Raw genomic sequence first — 22,953 nt, 5'->3', positions numbered from 1 at the left:
AGGTTTCTTCTTTACCTTGTAACAAAATTTAAAAGAAGTATTTCAAAACTCAGGAAAGGTTAAATATAAAACAAATCAACACAGCAGTGCAATTGAGCTCTAAAATTACTATCACTTCAATTAGTGTTATGACAAAATGGAGTTGTGTTTAGGGAAATGCAAGATAGCCAACTGGACACAGAAGTTGGTAAATTCTTGAATTTCTCAGTAAAAAGGGTTTACTGCTCACATAGTGCTGTTTGGACTTGTACCAAAACAGGAGGAAGGATGGAGGATACCATATAAGTGTTTTGCTATCTCTACATTCAAGTTTTGAAGGGCAAACTAAGCCTTTTCATTGGGGTTAAATAACACTGAATATTTTCCCTGCTTGACCTGAAAAACAGAATCAGAAAAGGATTCCTGTTTCAGAAACCTGCTAACCCATCCTATCAGAGTAGGGTGACCCTATGAAAAGGAGGACAGGGCTCCTGTATCTTTAACAGTTGCATAGAAAAGGGAATTTTAGCAGGTATCATTTGTATATATGGAGAACCTGGTGAAATTCCTCCTTCATCACAACAGTTAAAGGTGCAGGAGCTGTACTAGAGTGACCAGATTTAGAAGAGGGCAGGGCACCTGCAGCTTTAACTGCTGTGAGGAAGAGGAAATTTCAGCAGGTTTCCCATATATACAAATGACACCTGCTGACATTCTCTTTTCAATACAACTGTTAAAGATACAGGAGCCCTGTCCTCCTTTCCATATGGTCACCCTATATCAGAGGAGTGGGGGAATATCAAATACTCAAAATAGATTTCAGCAGAAAAGGCACAAAACACAAAGCAGAACATGCCTGTGTTGTCTGTCACAAGGGATCATGGAATATTTGTACAATATGGGAAGGCTGTACAATGTCTTAAGGGCACTGTTCTCATGCAAAACTCTGCAGATGGAAAAAAAGTTACAGAAAACAAGCAGCACGGAACAGCTGGGAACAATTCTATAGTTGCAGCCTTCTGCGTCTTCACAGCTGGGTGCATTCTGTCAACTTCCAATTTTTCAGAGCAATAAAGTGATTGCTGCTGTCCCACCAGATGTGCTGCAGATGCAGCTGTGTCTAGAAACTGATAAAACAGGGTTGAACACACAAAGAAATTTTGTCTGCGAGAAACAAAGGTACTGTAGCTTTACTGTGGGCATTGAAACGTGACTCTCCTTCCGTGCTTCATATTAAAGGATTAACATGTTTAAAGAAGCCCAATGTAGTTGGAAGGGTTAATAAATTGTCTGGTGAAGGCAGGAATGGCTTTTCTGCTCTTCAGGTGCAATAGAAAAGCAGATCACTGACTGGCTGGTCCTACTGCATTTTCTGCCAATCATGTCCCTATGATGTTAAATCTTCAACAATCTGTTATATTTCTATAATTAGCCTGTCTTCATCATCACTGCTGCTGGTGTCATCATATTCCACGTGACTTTGTTTGTTCATCATTTCCAAGCTTTGTTTTTTGTATGATTTGGATAGTGTTCCAGGGCCCTGAAAAGCAGAGGGGTTTTCAGAAGTAGGAAATCCGGGTTTACAAATCTTTTCTTGGCTATTATCTGCTTTCATAGAATGGTGGTTCTTGTCTGTACATCTAAGGTAGCCAGAAGAGCTGTTTATCTCCTGCACATGCAATGAGCCAGGTAAAAGATTACTTGAAACTGATATCTCAGTAAGCAGCTTTGATGTGAGTAAAACAGGATATGGAGTTTGGAGGGTGGAGGTGAGCTGTTCTTTTAAAGACGGATACAAATCCTTATCCGTGGATTGCTCTTCTCTTTCTGAGATGTCTACAGATGACTTTGAGAGAGTAAAATGTTGATTCTCTGATTCCATGTTATTGCAGTCTGCTTTTGACCCTACAAAAATAGGACTAGTGACCTGAGAATCCACAAGGTTATGTGGATGGCTCTTGTTTACATCTTTGAATTCAAAGTTACAAGTCCCAGAGGAAGGCCAACAATGATCAGAATTAATAGCTGGCTGTGGCTCTTTTTGAAGTATTCCTAAGGGGCAATCGTCAAAGTTGCTGGCTTTTTGCATCGATGCATTACTGACCAACGGGCAGGAATATGTTGCTCTTGGTACATCTGGAACTGCAGCAATTCTCTGAAGAGAGATGCTGATACTTGAGTGCTCATCAGTAGATCTGGAAACATCCTACACAAGATGGAGAAGAAATGATCAGTTAATTGAATCCTATAATACTTTCAGACCCAAAGTAGCTGAATGCCTTGTGGAAATTAAATAATGTATTGACTACGTCTCCGATTATCACGTCCAGAACTCTAGGGGCCCATTCACAAAGCAATTTTTTCGCTGCAATCTTGTTCTTGTGAACAGGAGCGACATGCATCTTTGGAGACACACACACAGTCAGATTCCATATGGATGGCCAAAGTGCCTGCCAAAATTCATTGTGCAGTAAAAAAATATTTATTGGTCACGGGCTGTATATATCTTAACCACCACATATATTTCTTTTCTGTGTTTCCTGCTGTCATAACGGCAAGCAAAATGTATTTGCCTTTCAAGATGTTGGAAAATAACAATAACTTATTTTATTTCTTGGTAGTATCCAATTGTGCCATCCATCGTTAAGCTACTCGAGTTATCAAGAAATGAAATTACTATTTCCGAGTTACTCCTTACTTCATTCATCTGATTCTTTTTCACAGGGGAGGTTGCTTTATCAGTAGTGGCATGAGATGTTTCCTGCTGTACATTTTGGTCATTTCCTGTTGGGGAAGAAAAAGATGGCATAGATTACACATGCAGTGATATTCTTTTCCCAGCTTTTCTGTGATTTATTTATTTGTTTATTGCATTTATATACCGCCCAAAGCCCTTTGAGCGGTTTACAAAAGTTTAAAAGAGTAAACATTAAAAACAAATATACAAAGTTTAAAAACATAAAAAGCATAAAAACAACAGTATCCACATAAAAACAGCTATTCTGGGGTCCGTTAAAACAAACAAACTCAGCTCATGTTGTTAAATGCTGTTAAATGCCTGGGAGAAGAGAAAGGTCTTAACCTGGCGCTGAAAAGATAACAATGTTGGCACCAGGCGAGCCTCGTCGGGGAGATCATTCCATAATTGGGGGGCCACCACTGAAAAAGCCCTCTCCCTTGTTGCCATCCTCCAAGCTTCCCTCAGAGTAAGCACTCGGGAGAGGACCTTAGTTGTAGAGCGCAGTAAGTCGGTAGGTTCACGTCGGGAGAGGCGTTCCATCAAGTATGGTGGTCCCAAGCCATGTAGGCAAACATGATGCATTTTCTGCTTAGATCTAATTTCATAGATAATTTTCCTCAAAATGCATTTGAAGACATATTTTAGAGGCAGATATTTTTTTTCTTGTGCTAGGTATCTTATCCTATTCCCAAGGCTCAAGATATGTTTAAATATATCATTATATGTAAACAGCCCCGTGATGCATGCTAGGGTAAACATCATGACTGTTTAAGGGTACCCACTGAACTTCATGACTGAGCAAGGTATTTTTCATGTTCAAATCCATCACTATTATCTGCATCTCCCTGACAACAACATTAATTAACTATGAGTAACATGATTCTGGTTTCTATGCGTAATGGTTATAAATTGAGCAAAATGGTTTCTTTTTCCAAAAGAAAATGAGAGGGGATCATTTCTTCTATGTTTTGAGTAATGCGGCTTCTTTTCAAGCCTGTCTCAACAGATGAGCTGATGGCAGAGAGGAGGAATGACAACACAGAACCAATCATGTTTAATCTTGAGAAGAGAAGACTGAGGGGAGACATGATAGCATTCTTCAAATACTTGAAAGGTTGTCACACAGAGGAGGGCCAGGATCTCTTCCCCAGGAAGCCAGATTCTGGCTGGACATCAGGAAAAATGTCCTGACTGTTAGAGCAGTACGACAATGGAACCAATTCCCTAGGGAGGTTGTGGGCTCTCCCACACTAGAGGCCTTCAAGATGCATCTGGACAGCCATCGTTCAGGTATGCTTTAAGGTGGATTCCTTCATTCAGCAGGAGGTTAGATTTGATGGCAGTATAGGCCCCTTCCAACTCTACTGTTCTATGAATTCTATAAACTGAAGATTCAGGGTCCTCCTAGCACTACTGATCAAAGCACTGTGCAATTACTCTGCCTCTCCTTAACAGATTCTTTTTGTTGCAAGAAAAAAAAATTCAAGGAGTGGTGGGAGAACCCAGAAGGGTTACAAACAGAACATGAAATCATCTGGACCCTTCACAAACTTCTATGGAGGCAGGGAGATTGCTCAATAAAAGCCTATCTGGGAGCACCCTCAATAACTGTGCAACCACTATCCATCAATATGGCAACTGGGCACTAAAAGGGGAGCAGCCCTGAAATCTTAGAGAACTCTGAGATCAGCTCACTCATTGCACAGCCATACATAACTGCGAGAGTAACCACACATTGAGGCTAGTATGTCTGATATAAGAGCATTAAAAATGACAAGGGGGTGAATGGAAGTGGGGAAACCATCTATTATTAACACCATGGAGATGGAAACATATTCTGTACTTTAGGGGAGAAAGTCCAGATGCTGTCAGATCTGGTATGGTGCTTGATGACAAGTGGGATGAAATTTGAAAAAAAAAGGAAACATTCAGAAGGTGGAAGATACAGAACAAAAGTAACCAGGGAACATAGTATTGCATCTGTTAATAACCTTTTCTTAATACTGTGGTGGTACGCTACGAAGTGGCAACAAAAAGTGACCCTGTAAAACACACACCCTTCTGATTTATAGTCTATTTTCCCATCCATCCATGGGAGCAGAAAGCACATTAATTAAAATGCATAATATGTAATAGAGACTGAATTATAATGCTATCTAAATTATCAAGGCAGAATTAAAGGATGCTGTGCAAATACTATGCCAGCTTCTCTCCTATAGCAATATCAACGCAGGGCCTGGGAGAACTCCATCCCAGGAAAAACAGCTCATACTCTTTAGTCTACCAATTACTAGTTCGTGTCTCCAAGGAAACCGGTACCAAGGAGTTAAGATGAGATTATTAAGATGCTCTGGAAGAGATGAGAGAGAATGTGCTGAAAAAGAAACGAACCCAAGTCTCTACCTTAATTCAAATACAGACAACATATATTTATAGAAAGGCCAGGATACATGCAGCCTTACTAGCACCAAGGTGTCTTGAGAATCAAAGTATTTCAGTGGGGCCAATTGGCATGGGCCAGTGGGGCCAGTTGGCATGGGCCTATGATTTTGAGGGGGCCTACTCCGAGTCCCCCTGGGCAAAGTTGCTTGATTTTTCTGTTGTTGATGATGAATATGCCCAAAGAAAAGCATTTAAAGCATTTCTGAATGCGAAGAAGTGATATCTTATATGCATCTTGAATAAAAGTGCTTGCCATTATCTTTTTATAAAACATTCTAGTTCATATGTATTTAGAACTGATTAAAAAATACTTAAAGACCTGTTTGAAATGGGGCCTACATTTCCTATCTGGCCCAGGCCTATTACCAGTTTGGCCCGGCCCGGCCTACCATGCTAGGGTGCATTTTCATGATGTGCAGGGTGATGGTGAAGCCCAAGAGGGCAATTGGATGGTTTGGGGGTTAGAGGCCTGTTAGCTAAGTATCTCCTTTGGGTCAATTGTTGGAAAGCGTTATTAAAGATAAATTATCAAGCAAATAGAAGGACAATTCTTTTTGGAGAAGAAAAAGAAGAAACTTTTCTTTTGCAAAGTTTAAGTCCTGTCTCACTAACCCTTTAGATTTCTTTGAGGATAAGCACATGGATAGGGAGAATTGTGTACTTAGACTTTCAAAAGGCTTTCAACGAAGTCCCTCACCAAAGGACTCCTGAGCAAATTTAGCAGTCATGGGATTAAGACGAGAGGTCCTCTTACAGATCTTTGGCTTACAGTGGAGAACTCGAAAACACTGACCCAGCATGAAGTTGCTGTGAAAAAGGCAAATTCTATGCTGGGAATGGTGATTAGGAAAGGAACTGAAAATAAAATTGCCAGTATTTAATGCCTTTATACAAATTGATGGTGCAATCACAGTTGGAATGCAATGGACAGTTCTGGTCTCACCACACCTCAAAAATGGTATTGTAGAAAGGTGCAGAAAAGCAACCAAAATTATCAAGGGGTTAGAGCAACTCCTTTAATAAGGAAAGATTACAACATTTGTGGCTTTTTAACTTATCGCATTTATTTATTTATTTATTTATTACATTTCTATACCGCCCAATAGCCGGAGCTCTCTGGGCGGTTCACAAAAATTAAAAACATTCAAAGTATAAAACAACAGTATAAAACCATACTATAAAATACAATATAAAAGCTCAACCAGTTAAAAACAGCAGCAATGCAAAATTACAAATTTAAAACACCAAGTTAAAATTTATTTATAGACTGTTAAAATGTTGGGAGAATAAAAAGGTCTTCACCTGGCGTCTAAAAGCATATAATGTAGGTGCCAAGCGAACCTCCTTAGGGAGCTCATAGCTGGGGTGCCACAGCAGAGAAGGCCCTCCTCCTGGTAGCCACCTGCCTCACTTCCTTTGGCAGGGGCTCCCGGAGAAGGACCCCTGAGGATGACCTTAGGGTCCGAGCAGGTACATATGGGAGGAGGCGCTCCTTCAGATAGCCTGGCCCCAAGTCGTTTAGGGCTTTAAATGTTAATACCAGCACTTTGAATCGGGCCCGGACCTAATTCATTTAGTTGAATTTATATCTGAAATAACATGGAAATACTATTCTAGGTTTTCTGGTAATTACAAATGGAGAACTGTGTTTAGTTAAATGTGGATTTCATTAAAAACAGAGTGTGTGATTGACAAAGTCAGACACCTGAAAGCCCCGTTGACTTAAATCAGATCATGCAGCCATATTTATGGTAATTAAAAATATAATATTTGAACAATGTGCATTGTTTGCATAATATTTACTTGCAATAATATTTACTTGCAATCTCACATCTCACAATTTACTCTCACAATTTACTCTCACAATTTACTTCCAATTTCACATCTTAGATGAATTATAGTAAATTACTTCAAAGAAGTCATTGCAAACATACTTCCATGTGTCAAAAAAGGCAACCAAAATGATCAAAGGACTGGAGTAACTCCCCTTTGAGGAAAGGCTATAGCTTCTGAGGCTGCTTAGAGTAGAAAAAGGTGAGTAAAGAGAGATATGTGTAAGTGAATAGTGCAGAGAAAATGAATAGGGAGACATTTCTCTCTCTCTCTCTCTTATAATACTAGAACCCAGGGTCATCCCATGGAGCAGATTGGTGCGAGAGTCAGGACAGATTAAATGGAATTTGCTGCCACAAATAATACCACAAGATGAAGTGATGGCCACCAACCTGGACAGGTTTAAAGGGAGATTAAACAAATCATGGAGATTAGGCTATGTAGTGGTTAGAATGCTAGACTAAGGCTGGGGAGACTGTGAACTCTCTGGGTGACCTTGGATTCTTGGTAACCATTTCATAGACCTTGTGTTTGACAGGGCAGCTACGTCCATCTGTCCTCTGGTATCCAGTACTCTTTTTTATATCGGAACTGAGAGCACTTAGAACCTCGACACTAAAACCATAGTTCAATAACAATTTTGAGAAACTGTAAGACCAATTTTTTTCTGAGATTTCAATTGTCTGTTCATTCAGGCATTTCTTAGGGAGCCTGGCTTCACTCATTTGAACTAGCTTGAACCAATAATTAAATCACCTAAGGTGAATCAGGTCTGAAACTGCCACTATTCCAAGTTCAGTTCTAATTGTGTGAGCCGGAGAGACTCTCGATACACCTAAAATCAAACATAAAAAATGGTTCTGGACCTTTCAATTCTGTTATCATTGGCAAAGCCCCAAATCTCTGCACCAAATGTTAACACTGGCAGCACCTTTGCCTTATATACACTCACAACTGGTTGGAGTGAGCCTGGGTGACTATAATTTAAAAGCCTATTCAGAGTTTGAGCACAAGCCGTTGCTTTCAGCTCGTTTCTCTTTGCTTGTAATGTCCAGGTTCCTACAGCTGAAAAGAAAGCCCCCACCTGCTCTATTTCATTGGAGTCTAAAAACCACTTATATTGTTTCTTTTTCTTGCCAAAGACCACCGCTTTTGATTTCATGATCTCTAGATGGTTCTCCCGACAGTAGGCACTGAACTTTCTCAAATGTCTGCGCAGGCCTACCTGTGTAGTAGATAACAGAACCATATTGTCTGCATATAGAAGGATATTGACCAATCTATCCAAGACCTTTGGCATGTGGAAATCTTGATTACGAGACCAGATCATTCATATAAAAGTTAAAAAGGAATGGAGCAACAATACAGCCCTGACAAACCCCTTGGTCTATAGGAATCTTATTTGTTACACCATGGTTTACACCAGTTCTAACCTTTAAACTTGTGTCTGTATAAAGAGCCCTTATGAGAAAAAGGAGTCTCCGTTCTACACTTGTTTTCAGCAGTTTTTCCCAAAGAAGGTTTCTGTTTATCAAGTCAAAAACAGCACTTACGGTAGATTAATAAATGCAGTGTAGAGCTGTCCACTTTTTGCAGTATATTTTGATATTGAGACAAAATAAAACAATTATCGATAACAGACCTTCCTTGGCAAGAAGAGAAATACTTCTTTGCCTTCCTTTTTCACAAGCAGTTCTTGTGCAATATAGTTCTTGTGCACAATATATTGTGCAATATATCCTTTGCCCCTGCCAAAGGAAGTGAGGCAGGTGGCTACTAGGAGGAGGGCTTTCTCTGCTGTGGCACCCCGGTTGTGGAATGAGCTCCCCAGAGAGGTCCGCCTGGCACCTACACTGTACTCCTTTCGTCGCAAGCTGAAGACCTTTTTATTCTCTCAGTATTTTAACACTGAATTTTAACTTAAATTTAAATTTTACTGTTTTAACTCTGTTTTTTAATCTTATATCAATTTTGCTGCGTGGTTTTTATCCTGGTTGTGCTTTTTATACTGTATTTTGTATTTGTGCTTTTAACCTGTTGGTTGTTTTATTATGGTTTTAATTTATTATGGTTTTAATTTATTATGGTTTTAATTTTTGTGAACCGCCCAGAGAGCTTCGGCTATTGGGTGGTATAAAAATGTAATAAATAAATAAATAAATAAAATATATAGTCCTGTCTTTGATTTCTATCTGTCTGTGAACATAAATAGTAATTGAATTGGGAAGAAATATGTCTAGATTCTGAGAATGTAAGAGCTCCCACAAAACTACATAGGATGCATTTACTCCAAGGCATTTTTGCTGATCTCTTTGCCTTCACATCCATACTTGGCATATCCAAAAGCATGAACTACTAACATAGCTCCAATGATTAAATTCCCTGTATTATTTGTGTGAATCCAGTCTCAGAAACAAGTTACAAAATTAGACGGGCTCTTGATACAATGTGGTTCTTTAAATGTTCTGAAGATACATTCATAGAATCCACCATGAGTACAATGCTGAAATAATTTTAGAGTTGCTTACTGAAGAGCATTTGTGCTTTGGACACATCATGCAGAGTTCACACAAACACGTTTACCTGGATGCAGTTGAATTCCAGCTGATGAAAAACAACAGGCCAGATGGAAATAAGCAACGGACCTGGGAGCTGCACAGCTCTGCCTATCAGCCTTTAGAAAGCCTATGACTAAGCCTGGCTCAAACTACACATGATGCTTCATGGCATAATTCTTTTCCCCGACACCTTGGATTTTTTAAAATGCAAAGCAGCTTTGAAGACTGCCATCAAAAACGGAAAGAAGCATGTCTACTCAAAATTCCCACCGGGACTTATTCCGTTCTTGTTTTAAATTAATGTGTGGACGATCTTTCATAGTTATTAGCAAGGTTGGTTCAGGAAGTAAAAGCATATCAAGAAGGATGATATTATTGTTGTTGTTGTTGTTGTTGTTGTTGGAAGTAACTTCTCATGTGAACATGACCCACACTGTGTAGTTCTCACAACATCACAGCAATATAAAGCAACAATAAATACATTAGACAGATATGCTTGTCAGGCAGCTGAGATTTGCAAAAGCCCACGAAACAATGGAGTAACTACATTAGCCACAAAATAGTCTGTCTTTGTCAACAAACCATTCAGTTAGATTGACAAAGTGCTTCTAAATATGTAATGGAAAAACAACCTTACCTTGAAAGGCTGTTGGAAGACAAAGGCATTTTATGCAATGCTCACGGCTGTCAGATGTGTGGGGATGGGAGTGCTTTTTTGGAGTCTCCGAGGTCCTGGTTTTTGCCCGCTGTTGCTTGCTCAGCCTGTTTGTTTTCAACAGGATGTGTCTATGTCCATAACTGCATCTATGCAGGAAAATATACAACTTAACTTTATGTCCTTAAAATGCCTTTTGACCTCCTTCAAGATCCACAATTGAGCAGACATTGGGGACTTGCCTATATTGCCAAATTTAAGGGTTGCAGAAAGAAACAATTCCATAATGTTCTCTCCCTGCAAAGTTCATCTAAAGGGAAAATTGATCGACCTCTTTATATTTATGAAAACTGGTGTAGCATAGAAGCTAATCCTATGGCCCCTAGACAGCATCAGAAGGGCCACAGGGTACTTTGGATTCTTGGATCCGAAGCTAGAGACAGCACTACGACCTTGGACCCACTTTGCAGCCAATGTGGAGAGAACCATGCTGGCTGCCTCTACGAATTCAGAGAGGAGGGAAAGGGGGTGTGCAGGTGAGTGGGGAGGGGACTGGAAAAAACAAGGATATGAGCTATCCCGCCCTTTCCCAGCCTCTGCCCCTCCCCTCCCCTCAGCTAAACGGGCAGGCGGGCAATAACACCCATCTATCTCAATTGCAGTGCGGGAGGCATACTCTGATTTGGATACTCTAAGCCTTCAAGTTCAGAGGCATGCAGGTATCAAGGGAAGATCCAATAGGATTGCACCCTAAAAGTGTGGGGAATATCTCTTCAAATCTCATCACTGCTGTAACTAAGTATTTGGCCTTAGACAAGTTGCTATTACTCAGTTTCAGCTTCTGTGATAAGGGGTGATAAGCTGTTTTAAGCCTTTGCTCTCTCTGCAATTCCAATCCAGATCACTGGGATGGGGTGGGGTGGAGGGGAGAAGGCACATCTGCAATCTGCATCGCAAAAAAGAAAAGAAAAGTCCCATTCATTTAATTTGAACTTTTTTTGCAATGCAAATTGCAGGCACAGGACACCCACACATCCACACACACACATCCAGATCAGAATTGCAGCAGGCAGGCAGGATTAAAGCCACACACACACACACACACACTGTCCATGCAATTTTGTAACAGAGCCCCGTTTATTCTGTGGTTGTTGCGAATATTATGAAATAAGTGATTACACATCTGAAAGCAGTCTAGGAGACATCTCTGCAATTTAAGGTCAATCCAGTAAATACCATCAATGAAATGGAACTACAGTGATTTACCCCTGCTGAAGATCTGGTCCCAACACACATTTTGCTTCATTACTGTAAATGTAGATCTTGTGTGCAATTAAAACCATGCATAACTTTACATAATGCTCCCCAAGCCAACAGTTACTTCAAATTAGCTGCTCTGATTTTTTTAAAAAAACACTAGCTAATATTCTACTTGAAAGAAGGGAAGCCACATACATTTTTTCTAAGCCAAAGTGTGGTTCCATTTTTATTCCTCTATTCAAATCTTCTTGATGAAATAATCTCTTTTGTCTGGGTTCAGTCAGTTATGCTCAACAAGCAAATTCTTAACCAAAGCTCAATTGGGCCAATTTGATCCTTGGAGATTTGTGAACAGTATTAAGCAGATCTCAAATGGCAGTGAGATGCAGATGCTACTATGCACAGAGGCTTTGGAATTAAACCCAAACTAATTGAGTTGTGTTTTGTAGCAGCTTTTATATGAATGTTAAAGGAGCTTTTAAGAGAGAGAAGTGGTGCTCATCAAATCCCAGGATTTATTCTAATGAAAAATGAGAAGGCACAAAGGGAGAAATTGGTAAAGGCCTTTCCTGCTCTTCCTTTGGCATCTGTCTTTACTCTTTCCTCCTCATTTTGAGCGTCATCAGAACTGGGGGGGGGGGCACGTTTCCTTACCATAGCTTCCCACCCCTACCCCCCCAGTTCTGTCCCACGATACTTCCTCTTTCTTCACACAGGGGAAGAAAGAGGAAGTAAACAATGACCATGTGGCCCATACAGTGGCTATTTTTATCGCAGCGCTTTTCCTGCGCACAGCAGGAAATGCTGGCACATTCCGGGTTTTTTTTTTTGGTTTTGTGTTTTTTTAAATCAGGTTTAAAGGGGTCTATTTTGTGACGGAAAGAAGGCAAGGAAGAACGGGAGACACATGGGAAGCGGACGGCGTCGTCAAAAGGACCTGCAAACATCTGTAAGTGGGGAGTAACGAGCGTACGTTAAAACACTGATGTGTTCTCCCTTTTCATTTTCTCTCCTTTTACCACTTCCGTCTCTTTGTGTTCATAAGGAGGCAGAGGGGGAAGAGCTAGGGGTAGTAGTGCAGTTAGGTAACTTTAGACCGACATCCCACATCACAATACACGGTTCCTGTCAGTGTTTGCCAGCTAAGAGCGGGGATTTATGACTGTCCTTATCAATGTGGAGGCTGAGCCAGAAAAACTGCAGCTGGAATTTCTCGGTTACCTGGGACGCCGACAGAGTGGAATCACGCAGTCACAAAATAAGGCTTTAGGTACAGGCAGAGTTGGGGTTGCAGTCCAAGGGGTCAGTGTTCACCAGAGAGTCTAAACACACAAAGAGCTGGATGGCTGGGCACGTTGTTTCCAGCATCTTCCCTGGACTGCTCGGAAACTTTTAAGTCTCTGACACCAAATGCTGGTAATTAGCCCCATACCTTCTGACGCTACGCTCAGCTGGGGTTGGAGAAGCCTTGCCTTCTTCTTCACCAGTGTCCGACACTGTTAAAGGGGCATCAGCTGGGTCTTGCCTGCCCCCTGAGAGTAAGGGGCCTTGTCCTACTTTGCTGCTAGTTCCTTCTCCAGGATTTCCTGGAGCATGCCCTTCCCCATTGTCCTCTGATGATGAGGACTCTGGGGGAGGCACGGCAGTTCCCAAATGCTACACATATCCAAATTAAATGTTATTTTTGTTAGAGCAGCCTTCCTCATCCTGGGGCGCTCCAGATGTGTTGGACTGCATCTCCCAGAATGCATTCTGGGAGTTGTAGTCCAACACATCTGGAACGCCCCAGGTTGAGGAAGGCTTTGTTAGAGTAAAGCAAAATCGTACATTTCTTACCGTTTTGAGTTGAACTTCACCTTTTTCCTTTTACGGTTTCTCTTTGCATTATTTGTTGTGAGTCCTCTCATTTTGAGAAGGTTTTCTTTTGCTTTTTCTGGCTCTGGTACGTTTTTAAACAGCCCGTCAACTCCAGGTGTTGAAAAGTACTGCTGTGAATACAATAAAAATAAAATTGCAAGACGAAACCAACAAATAAAACCCAAAATACAGAACAAAGAAAAACACCCACCGTCACACGAAACATGAAAATTATGGAACATTTCATCACTCCAGAATCATTCTGTTAATGATGCCGTTCCCTTTACGGTAATTACCTCCTGAGGGAGGCCTGCCTTGGGCCAACCGTTTATCTTTCTTGTGCCAGCCAAAGACAATTTTGTTCTCTCAAGCTTTTAATGTAATTTTTTTAAAATCTTCTTATTTGTTGTAGTTATTTTTGTATTTTATCTTGTTTTGGAAAGAAGCAATCCTATGTTCCCTGGGAAGGTAGCCGAGGGCCCACAGGGGTCTGTTTATTTGTTTCTCCACGTGTGAAGAGGAAGGTCCATGGGCAGAGAGGAAGATCAGACATCAGAAGCCTCCCCAGCACAGTGGTAGAAAGCTCCGTCACTGTCACTGTACCGCTGGCAGTGCTAGAAATGGGTGTTCTGCAGCCATGTCTGGGGCAGCTGGAGACCCACAGAACCCCATACTCCCTTTTCCTCCAGCACTCCACCAAAATGGGACCAGAGCTATGCTAGCTCTGGAGCTGGTGTAGTTAATTCCCTCACAGTGGAGTCAATAGGAGGAGAGAAAAGAGATTAAAAAGAAGGGAAAAAATAAAACTATCTCTCTCTCACACACACACATACCCTGCCTTGGCTACAGGAAGCTGCCAAGGCTTTCGATGTGGCGAAAAAATCACCACAGATTCTCCCCACTTCAACGCCACAGCTCAGGAAGCTGTGCCCACTGCTGAAGAGCAATGTATCCATTTTTAAAATAAATAAAATTATACCAAACAGAGATAAATTGATGATCTAAGCAGTGATAGACCCAGGGAGAGATTTCATCTCTCTGATCTAGAATGTAATGTGCCAAGTACATTGTTGGTGCTATATAAATAAAATAAATAAATAAATAAAAAGGGTTAAAAGATGGCTACTCTGCCAAAGGGTGGCTACAGGTTGCTACATGCCAGATTTGCATTCCTTAATGGTGGACATCATGTCCTAGCAAACAAAAGGGGAAAACTTTCAACCAATGGAACATCGAATGTAACCTACGACTCATTGAGATTGTGCACCTTAACTTGAAAACTGAATGTATCTTAACTTGCTAATCCAGAACTGACCAATAGAAGGGTTAGAAAGAGACTAACACCTTCTTGTAGTCAGGGCCTATATATACTGTGAGATTCCCTTGTTCTGGGTGCCTCCATTTTGTGGAACCAGAGAGCGCCCCCATACTGCACTATCGGAAGTAAATGGATTAAGTGTATTCTCCAGCCTCGTGTGTTTGATTGGCTACTAACGCGCCGGAGTAGTGAGCCTTTAATCCCCTGCTTGAAGGGCAACACCAGGACAGTCCAACATAAAAGCATTAGTACTGAGTACATGACCAACCACTTATTTTCTATCTAGGCTGCGTGTGCTTTTTTGTCAGCCTATGCGCTTCTTCAGATGAGTGGCCGCTCACAGTTCTTCACGGGTCATTTTGATGACACAGCAATCTTCCTGTGCACCTCCCGCTCCATTTCCTGGTTTTACCAATTTAAAAAATGGCTCAGAAAAGCGGACTCTTCTGATATATGCCGCCATGTGCAGGAGAAGTTCTGCTATAAACCGCCCACTAGAGGGCGCTGTCCCATTAAACTGCACTGAAGTTGTACAGGCCAAATGGTCGGTTCTCTTCCTGCTCTCTCCCTCTGTGTAACTGAAGCTCATTACAGAAGAGGAAGAGATGCGGTTTCAGAGCCAACGGTAAGGGAACGCGGAACTCTGTGTTAAACCGTACTTGTGGGGAAGTGGTTCTATTAACAACTTTGCATATAATCTAAACAAGTGAGCACAGAGGAAGTGGGAAAGCTTTGCATGACATCTCTCACTCTTCCCCCAGATATGCTCTAAATGTGAAAAGAGAGCATGCCTCTCCCTAAGGGTGGCACTGGGTCTCTACTCCCTGCATCATCACAGCTGCTAGAGGAGGGAGCTGCAGGCAACTCAAGCCCAGACTCCGCTACTACGGCCCAGAATCCTCCTGGTCCTGGGAATCAGGTGGTTTCAGAAAACTAATCCTATACCACTGCCTGATAGAAAAGCTTCCAGTTCTCATGCAAATAGATATGAATAAAGGCTGTCAGCTCAATCCCAAAATATAGTACCGTGTTTATGGCTGACATAAGCCCTGACCCGAAGAACATGGAGAGGGGAGGAGCGAGATCGCACTTGTGGACCCTACTCTCTAAGAAGTTAGCTGAACCTGTGCACGGAGCTGTGTATGTATAGGCTCGCTGCACATGTTCAGGTTCAGTTGAGGTCAGGAAGCCAGGAAGTGTAATCCCATCCCTCCCACACACACCCATCCACCCCAACTAAAGCATTTAGGTTTGGTTTGTATACAGATACTTTTCTTGCTTCCTGGAAAATCAACCCAAGCATGATGCCTGTATCAAGGTATGTACATAAATGGTTTACAAGAAACTTAAAAACCCTGAGCATCCTCCAACAAGGGGAAACCTGAATATATATATATATATATTAAAAAAACCTGCTTCAATCTGTGAATAAAGAAATATAATTAAAATCATACAGAAATGGGAGTACAATCCTTCCTTGGGGCTGAAATCCCATTTTTTCCCACGCTTGATAGAACATAACAGTAAATAATAAGCTAACTGCATGTAGATGAGTGAGGTCCAGACTGCCCGTTCACCTTGCTATTACGTGAACCCCACTCCTCCATTGAGAAATAGCGTGTCCGAGGCAAAGTCAGGTGATACGAAAGCTCAGTCTGTGGTAGCTATTTCACACATGCAAGTCATTTCTTGATGTAATATTCAACAAGCAACGAACATGTTTGTGTAAACTTGCCCTCAATTTAACCAAATACAGGAATATAAAAAGAATAATGTTATGCCAAGAATTAAGTGGTCTGCAGAATCCTTACTGAAGGTCTTGGCCTGTTAAGTGCCTGGATGGGAGACGAACTGGGAATCCTATATATGCCACATTGAGGTCGAAGGAATAAAACAGGACTGGAAAATCTATGCTCCAGATATAGAATAATAGAATCATAGATCAGTAGAATTGGAAGGGGCCTATAGGGCCATCGAGTCCAACCCCCTGCTCAATGCAGGAATATTATTGGATTTAAACTCCCATTAGCCCCAGCCAGCATGCTCAATGATCAGGAATCATGGGAGTTGTAGTCCAACAACATCTGGAAGACCTCAGTTTCAGTTTCATGGCTGTGGAAATGAACAGATTGTAGAAAACCTGACAATGTCCTTGATCCTGGTAAACACGTCTGGTACTTGGAAAATGGCAGGTACCACATAAAACGGTAGGATGGTCCAACACTCCCTGAAAATCTTGGAACGGCCACAGAAGAGGACAATGAAAAAGAAGACGAGGAAAGTGATTTTGACAGTGATGATAGCCGTTCCAATGAAAGTGAAGAGGACATCTGATGAAATTTATTTGTTAACCCTTCTCACAGAACATAGTTTTTATTTTGTACATTGTAAATTTTTGCTGAAGATTTTAAAAAACATTGGTTAAAAACAATTCAACCTAATAAATTGTCTTTTTAAATATTTCATCATACTCATCCTGTTTGAAATTTTGTAAAAAAACATTTGAACATGTTCAACTGTAAAAATCATGGTTGAACATGTTCAAAATGATCTGTGCATCAGATCGAGAGATATTTAGGGTGGATGCTTTTGAAATGAAAGCCCTGTACGGTAAACTGTAAAATCATACAATCCTGAGAAAGTGGGTGTATAACGAGATATCACTCATAATTCTGTAAGTGTTGGGGTAAACCCCATGTTATTATACATTTTCTTAATCCTCTTAAAAAATTCAACTTTTTTGTTATTGAGTATTCTTTCAAAAGTCGTATAGTTTTTGAGTAAATCATGGTTAAACGTCACACATAACCAATGTGAACAATGATTTTATACGTTCAAATGAAATTATCTCCAAAACTAATGGAGTTAACAAAAATGTGTAATTACAAAAAATATTTGTCATTAAATTTGAAACATTTCAGAAAAAAAAATCATCTCTGTAACATAAACGGGTGAGAAGTTATGCATATTCAAATGTGGCAACTACGCATGGCAACCATGTTGATGATGTCATCACGCAGCCCCACCACCACTGGAATTTTGTAAGACTCACTTTTCTGAGACACTTATGTCATATAAACAAAAAATATTCATTAAGCTTTTGCACTCGGTGGGGTAAATAAAACCTTCCTGGCTCTTGGACTAATAGGGATGGGTGATCTTTGACGGTTCAACTTTCTATCAAACAATAATCTTATTATCACAAATAGCCACAGGGCCATGGAATACGCAGAGTATGACTCTCATCAAAAGCTGCTACTATTACTACTGACAAGATGAAATATCAACACACTCTTTAACCCCCCCATTCTCACATTTCATTCTGAGTAAGAAGGCACAACCCTCTATTTAGATTGGACAGGAGTAAAGACATTACCTTCTCTATCTGCTGCCTCTGTGGAAAAGAAGAGGTTGGTATTTCGGGAGTTCTAGTTGTCAAGCCTTTGCTAGAAGCCTTCCTGGTGTTTTTCATTTTGCAAAAGGACAGGGTACATTTGGAAACGACGTTTTCATGCTTAGCAGTATGCAAGGCAGAATAAGCAGAATCTTTTATCTCCTTCTGCTCAACTGGAAGAGGGAGGTTTCTGTTTAAGCAACACCAAGTCAACTGAGGCTCAACGTTTAGTGTTGGGAAGGATATATGCATCTTTGGGACTTTTGAGTTTCCTACATGAGAAACTACACTTAATTGGGGCAGAATGTGCACTTCCTTTTCTTGAGTGCAGAGGACATGGCAATAAAGCTTGTCGGAGGAATGGCAAATACTTTTGGAATTACCCACCGAACAGGTGGGCAGGCCCTGAAATCCTGGAAAAGAATTAACATCTGACTGCCATTCCTTGAGTTCCTCCTCAGTATTTCTGCATAAAACAGTCCTTTCAACCAATGAAGAAACTGATATTACTGAGCTGTTCCCTGAGTGTATTAACTGTAGGGCCGAACTCCGCCCAGTCATGTCTGAAGATATGAAAAACCCGCCTGTATACATAGTTGTAAAACATAGTTTCTTCCCTGGAGTGTGTGATGTACAAACAATCGTGTGTCCATGCCCTTCCTGTGCTGACTTTTGATCTCCTAAACTGTCTCTATTAGGTGCTCCTTTCCACATACTTTTCATCTTCTCATGTTGCCTGGCACTTTGAAGATGACAGCTGGTTGTAATGCTGGTTGTTTCTAGGATAGCTGGTGGACAAGCGACCAGAGATTTCCAGGTTGTACGCGCATCCCATTTTAGCTCTTCTGCTCTGGTTGGATGACTCCATTCCAGTTGCAAAGGACACAAACATGTGTCTGAAGGACTTGCAACGGACCTAGTGTTACTGGCAGAACAAGGTGAGTCGGTCAAAGTGCCTGGCAGTGATACACAGGGCTTATTCTCTGGCTCTCCGGCAAGAATCAATGGCATGATTGTACTATTCCCTTCTTGTGAATATTTCAGGATATATTTTGGGAGAAAGTCATTTTTCTTTAGATGAGGAGTTACTTGATCAAATGCTAGATGAGTGGGGGTAGGTACTGTTGCCATGTCTCCACTCTTTGATGACATTTCTTTCTCCATTATTGTGGGGCATGGTTTTTGGGTCAGCCTTTGTAAAACAAATGAATTACAAGTGTATTCCTTTGTTCCCTCAGTCCTGTGCTCAGAAAAAGAAACTGCTGATCCACTTGCTGTATCAGTAAGACCAGCAACATAATTCTTATTATTAGAGGTCATTACAGTAGGCTGGACTGCTTCTTCATATTCCATGCTGGTACTTGATGCATTTGCTCCTACCACTGCTGTCTGGTTTTCACCTTTAACTGAGTGATCTATTGATTCCGGAGCATCCTTATCAATAACTGTGTAACAGTCTAGCAATTTCACAATTCTCTCTGCTGAGCTACTGGGACCAAGACTGGTTTTTAAGGTTGCATTTTCTTTGCTCTTCACTTTATCCACTTTTAGCTTTTTTCTTTCGGAGGGTAACTTTTGGGGTGTCTGCACGGGCTCACTGCTGTTGCAATGGTGTGGCGGTAAAGCCACCAGTGCAAGTTGGAAACTTTCCTTCCCACTGGTATCTTCTCCTTTGTTGCTTGAAACAACCTCATTTAGTGGTAAACACTTAATAAACTCCCCTTGTACACATGTCTCTTCTGAGCCATTATCACTGTGGCTAGTGATGTTTACTGTGGCACTATCCTGGTCTGTAGCCTGCTGAAGTTTTAATCTCAATTCAGAATCAGTACTGAAAGACAGGACCTGGTCGCTGCCAGTCGGGTCTTGCTTTGAAACGCACAACTCTCTGCATCCATGTACAAGAAATGTTTCAGTCGCTCCGCTGTGTTCACGGCCACCGACTGAAAATGACGTTTCCATTGATTCTGCATAGCTACTTGAATTCTCTTGTGAAGAAGCACGCTGCAATATAGGACTACCAATGGAACAGCTTTCTGGCTCTTTAGTATTTTGTTTGGCTGAAATGGCTACTGGCGATGAAACCAGATTTCTAATTGTTGGGCTTTTGCCATCTCTTGGCAGGCTAAGTCCCTCATGACTAGCTGTTTCCTTGGTATCCGAATGAAAGTCTGAAATGTCTGTTCCCTTATTTCCCTTTTGTTTCTTGGCCGTTTGATTACTTTTCATTTTCTGGTAGATTTTCTTAAACGTCTCATCCCCATAGACCTGCCATTTTTCCTGAGAAAACATTTTTAATTTTCTTTGGTTGGGTTTCTTATATTTTGTGTTTGCTCCTTCCCCTCCAGTTCCAAGCTTTTTGGTGCCTTTCATCTCTTCCAAAGAAGGTGAAGATTCAGTCACGTGACTCAACGGCAAGTCATCTACCGCCACCTGTCTGACAAGTGCTCGGGGATGACTGTTCGGGATATCTGTCATACTTGCAGCAAAGTTGTTGCTATGCAACAAACCAGAAAAACTTGTATTCGGCGAGATTCTACTGAAAGAAGGATATTTTGAGCTATCCACTCGGTCCTGTATCCTCTTTGTACCCTCAATAAACGGCAGAGAGTTACTTCTGGTTACAGGAATACAGTCTATTGTTGTTGAGAACTGAGTGGGAACTGAGTGAAAAAACAGTGGTTTGGGTTTTTCCATGGGTGTGAAGATGGACTTGGCTGAGAACAGCGAAAGATTCTTTTTCCTGTTTAGGTCAGGAGGCCGTATGTCAAAATGGAACGAATCTTTATATGTATAAGGCATTGGCAAATCAATGCTGCCCTGCTTAGACAGGATTGTTTTCCTGGGTCTTACATTGTCCAATTGTGTGTCGTCCACCACAGCTTTATTATGAGAGATCAGTTTTGAGATATGTTCTTCCAACTTCTTTTTCTCTAAAGTTAAGGCTCCTGTTGCTTTCCCAGCTGAATCTACTTTTGAACTATTTCCTGCAGAGCACCTGAGATTGCTAATGCCTGTATCACTTTCTGATTCTGTGCTGTGTTCACAAAGACTATGCAGGGGGCCGGGAGACAGCATCTGCTGCTCCACGCTATCAGAGCGTGACAGATAACCTGAGTCTGTGCTCTCACACTTCTTCAGCTTGTAATCTGGAGATCTGCTGTCCCATAGCTTCTCCGAATACGTGGCTTGCTGCCTCTGTAGCTGACTGTGCTTACTTACTGTTGGGGAAATTTGCTCCTGGATCTTCCTTCTCTGGAGCAGATTTGCTGAATCCTTTGTGGTCTCTGTCTCTAGTAAACTCTGATTTGCTCCTCCATGATAGGAGTTGTCTGTTGTCACCCACTGGCTTTCAGATATAAGGAGTGAAGCATTCATTGCTGGCAGTGAAGCGTCAAGAGGATGCTTCTCATTGGTTACTACAGAAGTAGACTCTGAATTAGCTTGTTTAATCATTGTCCTTGGGTGGTCACAGCTTCCATCATTGGCTTTTGTTCTCTGGGGGGATTCAACACTCTCAGTCACCTTCTCATTTTCTTCTAATGGGCTACTACTGTCAGGCTCTGAGGGCAGCCTGGCATTGTTGACATGAGTTTGGGTTCTCCTGTGTTTATACAGATTGCTTTGGGTTTTAAATGCAGTGCCACATGTTGTACACGGGAAAGGCCTCTCACCTGTATGTGAACGCATGTGTTTCTCAAGAACACTTGGCTTCAAGCAATCACGCCCACAGTGTTTACAGAGGTACTTCCCAGCACTTTTGGATTTCCCTGGGCTTCCAAGTGGTGTATATAGAGAAGAATTTTGTGGCAAAACTGGTAAGCCACTAACTATGTTTATTGTCCCAGGCTGCTTCTGAATGATTGCCTGAAGTTGATCCGTTCGCTCTGAATGTAAATGAGGGTTTACGATTAAAGGTATACGAGTGCTATCCAAGCTGATATTGGTTTGGCCTGTGGGTAGCTTGTGATTTGGCTGACGGCATTCTGACACATTGGATTGATAAAGTGGCAGGGTAAAAGTTTTCAGGTATATAGTCTGAGAGGGTGCTTGTTCTGGCTGGAGAACCACCGGGTTTACTGAGAGATGTGATGCCGCTGGTACAGCCTGAAGGCAAGACAGCTGAAGTGGTTGATCATCAAGTGAGACCAGGGGACAAGGAAGTCTCTGTGCCTCCATGCCTTTTATGTTCTCCAACCATTCATATGCAATTATCTGTGGGAGAAATAAAAGAGAAGCAATTATATTTGAAATCAACACCCTTTCTTCCCTACCTTTTTTTTTTTTACATAATTGCAAATTATATAAGCATTAGAAAATAACTAATCCAATTATGTTGTCAGTTTCTAAAATATTTTTTTAGAGGGTACTAAAAGCAGACAAGTCATGTTGGTCATTACCTTTAAAGCCCTACATGGTTTGGATCCAGGTTACCTGCGGGATCGCCTTCTCCCTTACAATCCGCCCAGCACACTCAGGTCCCCATGGGGAGAACTTACTCCAGTCAGCCAAAACTAGGCTGACAACTGTTACCCAGAGGACTTTTTCTTCTGTCACTCCCAGACTGTGGAATAACCTGCCGGAGGAGATTCGTCAACTTAACACTCTCTCCAAGTTTAAGACAGCCATAAAGATTAAATCTATTCCGGCAGGCCTACCCAGATGAATGTTAAACCAAGAATTTTTAAGATCTGTTGATTGTTATTTTGATGTTGTATTGGTTTTATATGTTCTTTAATTAATTTTACGTATCTGATTTATACTGTATTATTGTACTAATGTTGTTCCCCACCTCAATCCAAAGGGAGAGATGGATAAGAAATTAATATATTATTTTTGGACTCAATGGCCTTATAGGCCCCTTCCAACTCTACTATTCTATGATTATTATTATATATTATTACTATCATGCTGGTA

General features: G+C 41.2%; 1 protein-coding gene across 1 annotated transcript; it reads right to left on the bottom strand.

Moving 5' to 3' along the window:
• Positions 1-1,368: 1,368 nt before the first annotated feature.
• Positions 1,369-22,219, bottom strand: ZNF831 (zinc finger protein 831). The gene is made up of 6 exons (XM_063142262.1): positions 18,002-22,219; positions 15,181-15,202; positions 13,304-13,452; positions 10,190-10,356; positions 2,678-2,763; positions 1,369-2,185 (listed from the first exon to the last, which is right to left on the bottom strand). Exons 1-6 carry the CDS (start codon positions 22,213-22,215, stop codon positions 1,394-1,396), a joined length of 5,430 nt encoding a protein of 1,809 aa, XP_062998332.1. The 5' UTR covers positions 22,216-22,219; the 3' UTR covers positions 1,369-1,393.
• Positions 22,220-22,953: the final 734 nt, after the last annotated feature.

The sequence above is a fragment of the Elgaria multicarinata genome, chromosome 1 (genome assembly GCF_023053635.1).
Source record: "Elgaria multicarinata webbii isolate HBS135686 ecotype San Diego chromosome 1, rElgMul1.1.pri, whole genome shotgun sequence".
Lineage (NCBI taxonomy): Eukaryota > Metazoa > Chordata > Lepidosauria > Squamata > Anguidae > Elgaria > Elgaria multicarinata.
The sequence above is the reverse complement of the archived record's forward strand: the minus strand, read 5'-3'. Positions and strand labels throughout refer to the sequence as shown.